An 8,893-nucleotide genomic window follows, 5' to 3' on the forward strand; every position below is an offset into this window, starting at 1 on the left:
CAGAAATGTACATTATTTTTTGCTACGAAATAAGCAAAGTATTTGGGTGACAGCGAGAGAAAACAAGCATGTACGCTTGCTATTGCTATATCTCCGGACGCCGAGGGAAAGAGAGAGAGCGGACAGCTTCAAGGCTGGTGTCGAGATGAGTGTGGGCCGCAAGCAATGTTGGGATGAGTGGAATATTGGGACGGACACAGAAAGGTCGATTTCTTAGGAGGAATGGGAGGGGGGAAATGAGGAAGAAGATGAAGATGAGGTCGGAGCTGAATTCGAGGAAGATGGCGTCAAAAATGGAGATGGAGTGTTGAAGAAGATTGGTGTCAAGTGCAAACAGCGAGCCGTGCGCCAGACCGAGTTCTGGAGGTGAAATGGAAGTTAATGAGGGCGAGTTAAGTGAAGTGGAAGGTGTGATGAAGAGCTCGGAGCCCGAGCATGATAAAGAAGTATCGGGTCCAGTAGGAAGGATTTTTTTTTTAAGATAGTGGTTCCTTGCCTTTTGGCGTATCCATTTTTGGTGGTAAATTAGTAGTTGCAGTTGAATCAGTGAAGGCAACCTGTAGTAGACTTGTGATATTTGTTTGTGTTTCTTCTGACCAGAGGGAGTGGGCTCTCCGTGTCACGCAACTTGGGTCAATATATGTTATCTCGCTTTGTTCTTAGGAACATGGCACCAGTGAAATGAGTGTTTTCTGGGGTAGCGTTAAGTGTGGAGGTGGAGCAATTGAAGTCGAAGATTTCCTGGTGTTTGTGACGACCGCAGTATTTGGTGCGACGCAGTTCCGGTGGTGAAACAGGAGTCGCTGTCAGTCCTTTTGAGTTTTGAGTCTTTACTCGACAAAGTCATTTTAGGATATCAGTTATCCTGTTAGGGCTTTTGTGTTAAATCCACTGCGCTGTTTCAGGTGCACCATTTATAGTCGTCATAGCAGTATGTAGGAGGACATTTTCAAGATGTGGGAATTGTGCAGAAGTACACGGGACAGAGGATTGTGTAGTTTCGTTGGATAAAGTTGTGTGTCAACTGTAGGGGTGGGGAAGTGTCCGTCTGGTGCGAGAGAGACAGGTGGAGGTGGCCAGAGTCAGAGTAGTGCAGGTGCGGTATGCTGAGGCAGTGAAGAAAGTAGAGGAGGATGGTTCAAGGGTCCTGAGAGGATGCCTGTGATTAGTGGATCTGTGCCAGCATAGAGGGATAGGTCAACGAGTGATATATGCTTCAGTAAGGTTGGCTTTTTAGCAATGGTTATCAACTGTACCGCATAAATTGAATGTAAATCAGAGAAAATAGATGTTGTGGTGCAGAGAAGCATTTGGGTATACGATATTTGACTTCAGAAGTGTTACAGGGTGTGTTGAGTTGTGATGTCCTGTCCTCCCAGGCCGGTGTCATGGTCAAAGTAGTGGAATTGGGTAGTGTTTTTTTTAACGAGTGTAGCCTTAGTAGTAGGAACCATGAGCTATGTACCTTGGCAATCAGGGGACAAATAACAACAACGGATTAGCGACGTTTTCGTCTTTTGTATGATGATGATGATTATTATATTATTATTTTCGTTTTTTTATTCGGTTCATTACCAGTACAGTTGGTGGCGGCGTGCACTATTGAAGAATTGTTGCTACGTGATGATGTCGCTACGTTGAGACTCAAATCGATTGACACGTAGCTACAATTAGTAAACAAGGAAGAAAATAAAAGAACAGACAAATAAAATACAAGAAATAAAGCTATCTAGGTATGTATTTTCTTCGTTATAACGTTTAATTATGTATTAGTTAGTATTTGAGTTTAAATTCAAGCTAGCTAGAATAACATTAAATTAACGACGTAGCTGGACAATTCCATGGTAACGTTAACGGACTTAGATTTTTAACTTAAAAAATTACTAATAAAAACCATTGGTTTCAAAGTTTTTAACAAACCATACAACTTTATGCACGAAGACTACTTTTAACAATTTCCTCCGAACATTTGACAAAAACACATTTACAAGAAGAACTGTGCAGATACAAAGTTTGGTTACATAATCAAACTGGCAGAGATTGGCAACATAATTACGGTACATTTTTTCCTGTAAATATTTTTATTATTATTATTTATTCAGGGCTGCTAACTTTTGAAGAAAGCTTGTGTTGAGATTTGCTATATGAATTGAATTGCCCATGGCACAACCCCTAGATTGGGAGTCTGGGGGTTCTCCCCCAGGAAAATTGTATTTTTTTAAAGCTAATTTCCTGCAATTATATTTATTTTGACATGACTTAGGCCTATGACCAGGGTGGCTAATAAAAACCACAGGTCAGGTGTATTCAGGATGCTTTGAACATTTGACAACTTTGTTACTTTGAGATTTTTGGGGGATGAAATTGAAAGTCTAATTTAAAAATAATAATTTTGAAGTGGTTTGACACTATTGATGGAGAGACTGGCAAATGGGAGAAACAGTGGGAAGCTTGGAAGCAGGGATTGATTCCTGTTGTGGAAAGTTGTATGGGGCACATGCTGGGGAGTTTTACCACTACTCAAAGGCTCTGCTCAGGAAATACTAATATTAATGCTTGATGGCAGTGGGTAACCAAATCATATATTTCAGTTTCCTTCTCCATATATTGTTTTCAAGGTAAGGACACAAACATTTTGTAATCTGGGTAAACCCTGCATGCAATTCAGGAGTGTTGGCCACCCTTGATCTATGTTTCCCAAGTGCTGAGTGTTTGAAAATGTTCTTGTTCTAACAATTAATTTCTCAATCACCCAACCTTCAAGGATAATCTAATGAATATTCAGGTAGTTTTTTAAAATCGTATTTTTTAAATTTTTTATTATAAAAAAATAAATACAATTTTTACCCCCTTTTCTCCCCAATTTTGTGGTATCCAATTGTTGTTAGTAATTACTATCTTGTCTCATCGCTACAACTCCCGTACGGGCTCGGGAGAGACGAAGGTCGAAAGCCATGCGTCCTCCGAAACACAACCCAACCAAGCCGCACTGCTCCTTAACCCAGCGCGCCTCCAACCTGGAAGCCAGCCGCACCAATGTGTCGGAGGAAACACCGTGCACCTGGCGACCTTGGTTAGCGCGCACTGCGCCCGGCCCGCCACAGGAGTCACTGGTGCGCAATGAGACAAGGATATCCCTACCGGCCAAACCCTCCCTAACCCAGATGACGCTAGGCCAATTGTGCGTCGCCCCACGGACCTCCCGGTCGCGGCCGGCTGCGACAGAGCCTGGGCGTGAACCCAGAGTCTCTGGTGGCACAGCTAGTGCTGCGATGCAGTGATATTCAGGTAGTTTATGCAAACTAGTTGAAGATCCTTGCCATCATCTTACTCTACATAGACAAAATATGATGTGAATCCCCCTACCATCTCTGCCTAGCATGTGCACAAATACTAAAATGTTAAAAAATTATATTTTAGGCCTGGAGCATTCAAAAATGTCCATAAAGGGCTGCAAAAATACATAGCCTGATATAATTAATTTTCAAAGACAATTAGGCATATCAGATTTCAAATATGTGATTACACTGGAAAAATAATGAAGAAGTGGAATGATAAAACCCGTGTGTGGAATAACAGTAGTGTTTTGCTAACAAGCACACTAATTACCCTATATTTTAGCCCATTGTTAAGCAGAAGAATTGTACCACTGATCAGACTAAATAGATAATAAAAACTAATGAAAACAAGATTACATAAATCTGCCCTTAACACCTAACCAAATTATTTTTCTATTTATTGTCCCCCTTCTAGAATCAAATTTACACTTTTGGGTTCACAATCTGTTTGACTAAATTATTTTCATAGTTCAGATCCCTCTACCAAACTTCCCTGCTAAAACATACTGTAGGTCTGTCTGCTGCCTTTTCGTTGTCACAGCCTAAAAGAAAATGCAAGTGTGGATTAAATCGATTTTAGTACATGCTGTCAAAAGGCTGCATTCTGCAATATGGACGGGAGTAACAGCAACCTAATTGTGTTGACAACATAAAACAGCGCTACTGTGCTGCTCTATTTCCAGTTTTATAAAGTCACCCGATACTGTTCTCTCTCTCTCTCCATTCAGCGCCACTCTACTAATGTTGAGGGACGTTTCTTTAAAACGCGCACCCAATCCCCCTGATCCCTTACATAGACCAATCATATGCTTCATTGTGCAACGGTTAACAGTGCTGTGGTAAACCAGGACAATGGTAACACCGCTCACAATGTTAAATTGCAGGCGCAGATGCTACGATTTCAAAGCGATTTGGAGCACAGTTGAAACGTATTCAATGGACTAATTAAGAAAATAAATGCAGTACTTTTCAATGCGTGAGATATGAGGTGTGGCGTGATGTGGGAGAGTTGGCTGCTCTGTTTACTGTGCAAATTGTTCAATGTAGTCATTGTGCATATGGTTTGGTAAACTTTTTGAAATCAATTATGTTTGTTTGGCATTAAAAAAAAATCGGAGTTTCAGTGTAATTCCCTTACTATGGAATTGCCCGGCTACAGCACGGATAGCTACAGTCAAGAATCATTGGTAACGTCAGCTACATCAATCTATGTCATTTCCACCATCAACACAATAACTTTGACTTGTTTTTAGATCTGTCTCAGATCTCAGAATCCTGCCTCAATATGAACATATTTCACCACAGCATCAGATTTCATGCTCTCTTCAAGTTCTCCCAAATGTAAGCAGACCTAAATCAGGTTTCCAATGCAAATAATACTGCTCTGTTTGTAAGTTACTGACATGGTTAACTCAATGTTGTTTCCCCCAGTTCCCACTCTACCCAGTTACACCTGAAGAATGTCTACTCCAGCTTGGCAGTGTGCATGTTCGTGGCTGCAGCAGGCTCCTATGTCCATGTTGTCACACGGCTCTTTCAGGTAAACAGTAAGCACACCACCCCATAATAATAGACAAACATTGGCTAACAGAGAGTAACTAACAGATAGATGTTAGTCAATGGTGAAGCGATATCTAATCAAAAATACTACTGGCTTTATCATATTCCTTTAGGGTGGTTTGCTGTCACTTCTGTGTTCCCTGGGCATGATGGTTTGGTTGTCCATGACGCCACACAACTCGGAGACAGAGAAGAATAGACTGGCTATCCTTGCAGGGTTTGCTTTCTTCACAGGTAAACTCAGGGCTCTAGACAGCAATCTTTGACTATTCTTGACTGTAATATCTCAGTATAATTAGAACAAAAACTCAATATTGATTGAAGAACACTATGGCCAATATGCCTAGTCAGTCAAATTGACTTTTTCTTTCTCACCAGGTGTTGGTCTTGGACCGGCAATGGATTTAGTCATTACCATTAACCCAAGGTGCTATTGAATATTGTTGGAAATCATTTCTTAAGTCTGTTTGTTTTTCAATTGAAGAGTCAAGAGAACGTGTCTTTGCCTATCTGGTCTCTCTAGCGTCATTGTGACAGCCTTCCTCGGAACCTCCATCATCTTCATCTGCTTCACTCTCAGTGCTCTGTACGCCAAGCGTAGGAGCTACCTCTACCTGGGAGGTACAAAGATGTTCTACACTATTCAGTAGCCTAGTTAACTCACTTAACGTAAACCCTTTTGCTCTTCAGGAGCATAAGTCATTCACCTATTTCACAGAATTTATGTCAATTTAGTCAAGATATATACAGTTCATTCGGGAAAGTATTCAGACACCTTTTTCCACATTTTGTTACGTTAGTGTTATTCTAAAATTGATTGAATTTTTTCCCTCAGTAATCTACACACAATAATGACAAAAGAAAACAGGTTTTTAGAAATGTTGAAAAAAACAAACAAAAAACAGAAATACCTTATTTACATAACTATTCAGACCCTTTGCTATGAGACTCAAAATTGAGCTCTGGTTCATCCTGTTTCCATTGATCATCCTTGATGTTTCTACAACTTGATTGGAGTCCACCTGTGGTAAATTAAATTGATTGGACATGATTTGGAAAGGCACACACACCTGTCTAAGGTCCAGTTGACAGTGCTTGTCAGAGAAAAAAAACAAGCCATGAGGTCGAAGGAATTGTCCGTAGAGCTCCGAGACAGGATAATGTCAAAGCACAGATCTGGGGAAGGGTACCAAAAAATGTCTGCAGCATTGAAGGTCCCCAAGAACACAGTGGCCTCCATCATTCTTAAATGGAAGAAGTTTGGAACCACCAAGACTCTTCCTAGAGCTAGCCGCCCCGCCAAACTGAGCAATTGGGGGAGAAGGAACTTGGTCAGGGAGGTAACCAAGAACCTGATGGTCACTCTGACAGAGCTTCAGAGTTCCTCTGTGGAGATGGGAGAACCTTCCAGAAGGACAACCATCTCTGCAGCACTCCAGCAATCAGGCCTTAATGGTAGAGTGGCCAGACGGAAGCCACTCCTCAGTGAAAGGTACATGACATCCCACTTGGAGTTTGCCAAAAGGCACCTAAAGGACTCTCAGACCATGATACACAAGATTCTCAGGTCTGACGAAACCAAGATTGAACTCTTTGGCCTGAATGCCAAGTGTCACGTCTGAAGGAAACCTAGCACCATCCTTATGGTATAAGTATGGTGGTGACAGCATCATGCTGTGGGGATGTTTTTCAGCGGCACGGACTGGGAGACTAGTCAGGATTAAGGTAAAGATAAACGGAGCAAAGTGCAGAGAGGTCCTTGATGAAAACCTGCTCCAGAGCACTCAGGATGTCAGACTGGGGCAAAGGTTTACCTTCCAACAGGACAACGACCCTAAGCACACAGCCAAAATAAGGCAGGAATGGCTTCGGGACAAGTCTCTGAATGTGCTTGAGTGGCCCAGCCAGAGCCCGGACTTGAACCTGATCGAAAATCTCTGGAGAGACCTGAAAATAGCTATGCTGCGAGGCTCCCCATCCAACGTGATAGAGCTTGAGGAGAAATGGGATAAACTCCCCAAATACAGGGGTTCTAAGCTTGTCGTATCATACCAAAGAAGACTTGAGGCTGTAATTGGTGCCAAAGGTGCTGCAACAAAGTATTGAGTAAAGGGTCTTAATACTTATGTAAATGTGATATTTAAGTTTTTAAAATAAATTTGCTAAAATGTTTAAACCTGTTTTTGCTTTGAAATTATGGGGTATTTTGTGTCGTTTGAGGGGGGAAAAAACAATTTAATCAATTTTAGAATAAGGCTGTAACGTAACAAAATGTGTAAACATTCAAGGGGTCTGAATACTTTCAGAATGCACTGTACATACACTGTATATACATATTTTTTTACAATGTGATTTACTACTTTGATTTGATGTGTTCTTTGTTGTCTTCTCAGGGACTCTGATGTCTGGATTGTCCATCTTGTTCCTTGTGTCTGTGTTGAACATGTTCTTTGGATCAGCAATACTCTTCAAGGTAGCCTAAATATTTATAGATCTATCTCTCTCGGGACTTGGATGTGAAGTGATTCCACTCATACATTGGAAGTGTGTAGTATAATTGTGAGGTCTCAGCAAGGTGACCCAGGTGTAACATAGCTCTTCTCTTCACTAACAGGCTCACATGTACATGGGGCTGGTCATTATGTGTGGCTTTGTTCTGTTCGACACTCAGCTCATCATTGAGAAAGCCGAGAACGGAGACAAGGACTACGTCTGGTGAGTCTTTTCAACATTTCACCAAATAATCAGTCGTAGTAAAGCTTTTTACTTTGCTGATGTATTAGAATGGGAAAATAATATATAAAGTAATTGCAATGAAGTAAATGTTTTTCTGTCTTTTGAAAGGCATTGCGTGGACCTGTTCCTCGACTTTGTGGCCATTTTCAGAAAACTCATGATTCTTCTTGCCATGAATGAGAAGGTCATTTTTGTATTTAATTTTTTTTTACAGACAAAATATGAATCTATCATATAATTTACTTTTCCCTCATGTAAGCACATTTCACAATATGCAAATTGTGATATTTTGTATTTTCAGGACAAGAAGAAAGAAAAGAAGTAGATGGAAGAAATCCAATTGAAGTTTCAAATAAAAAATGATCTGTGAGAAGGAACAGAACCAGCAACAAAGCCTCTGGTCTGCAATGCTATTGGTGCTTTTACTATTTGTCGTTCTTTGTTAACTTATGGTATATTGTTTATTTGCTTTGTTTTGAGCTTGCAAAAGGAGGTTACGATAAAATACTGTATTTTAAGCTACTGCTGCAGTGATGATGCTTGTCCTGTAGGGAGAGTGGTTGTTCTATGAAGGCCTACGTTCGTTCGCAGAACTGTGAATTCTTTTTGCCAAGATTTTTCAGCGGACTGTTTTGAGCTTTTGGAGATGAATCATTTTGGTTCGTTGTCAGTGCTATTCCCTGCATTCGTTTTTGTTTTGTTTAATTTATAGAAAGTTATGTGACTGACATGACCTGTGATAGTCTTGAGCACCACTCCTTAAGACCTATCTCTATTATTGTCTCTTGCTCCACGTATGTATGCTACCTTGAAGAATAACCTTATAAACAATCTCTTGGTACCGTTTTGGTAATTCAGATGACCTTTTCATGAAGATTTAGTGCACTTTATGGTCAGACTGGTGAGCTTTTGCGGCACAAAAAGGACTGGTCAAGGCTGTAGAATAGATGAACCAACTGCCGATGCATTCTCTCGCAAGATTTGTGCCAAATTGTATTTTCTTTCACGTTTTGATCATCTGTATACTGTGAAAAACACATTTCATAAGTGTAATTATGATAATCTAATTTGATACATTTAAAAATGCTTAACTAAATGCCTGTTTTTCATTGCAGTACATGCACGCAAACATGCTGATACACATTTCAATTGCAAGGTATATGGTGCAATTTTCTTGTATTTATTTGTGCTTCGGTGAGAACACAAGAAATAATCATAAAAACATTTTTAAAAGTATGTTGACATCTTGGCTGTTCAAG

General features: G+C 40.4%; 1 protein-coding gene across 3 annotated transcripts; it reads left to right on the top strand.

Annotated features, from left to right (window-relative positions):
- The first annotated feature begins 102 nt into the window (after window positions 1-102).
- Window positions 103-8,870, top strand: LOC139368455 (probable Bax inhibitor 1). 3 transcript variants are annotated; one of them, XM_071107364.1, is made up of 11 exons: window positions 143-366; window positions 1,579-1,733; window positions 4,592-4,679; window positions 4,770-4,878; window positions 5,012-5,132; window positions 5,277-5,325; window positions 5,422-5,519; window positions 7,292-7,371; window positions 7,513-7,613; window positions 7,743-7,818; window positions 7,936-8,870. In XM_071107364.1, exons 3-11 carry the CDS (start codon window positions 4,624-4,626, stop codon window positions 7,957-7,959), a joined length of 714 nt encoding a protein of 237 aa, XP_070963465.1. In that variant the 5' UTR covers window positions 143-366; window positions 1,579-1,733; window positions 4,592-4,623; the 3' UTR covers window positions 7,960-8,870. The 3 variants fall into 3 exon arrangements, with proteins under 3 accessions (XP_070963466.1, XP_070963465.1, XP_070963464.1); XM_071107365.1 differs by lacking the exon at window positions 1,579-1,733 and having other exon boundaries at window positions 103-366; window positions 7,936-8,730; XM_071107363.1 differs by having other exon boundaries at window positions 257-1,733.
- Window positions 8,871-8,893: the final 23 nt, after the last annotated feature.

The sequence above is a fragment of the Oncorhynchus clarkii genome, chromosome 16, assembly GCF_045791955.1.
Source record: "Oncorhynchus clarkii lewisi isolate Uvic-CL-2024 chromosome 16, UVic_Ocla_1.0, whole genome shotgun sequence".
NCBI classification, from domain to species: domain Eukaryota; kingdom Metazoa; phylum Chordata; class Actinopteri; order Salmoniformes; family Salmonidae; genus Oncorhynchus; species Oncorhynchus clarkii.

Bases quoted from the DNA above. Each gene is read 5' to 3' on its own strand.
- LOC139368455 (XM_071107365.1), top strand. From the start codon at position 4,624: ATGAACATATTTCACCACAGCATCAGATTTCATGCTCTCTTCAAGTTC. The intron at 5,326-5,421 runs GTGCTATTGAAT...TGGTCTCTCTAG, and splicing joins GTCATTACCATTAACCCAAG to CGTCATTGTGACAGCCTTCC. The intron at 7,614-7,742 runs GTGAGTCTTTTC...GTCTTTTGAAAG, and splicing joins GGAGACAAGGACTACGTCTG to GCATTGCGTGGACCTGTTCC.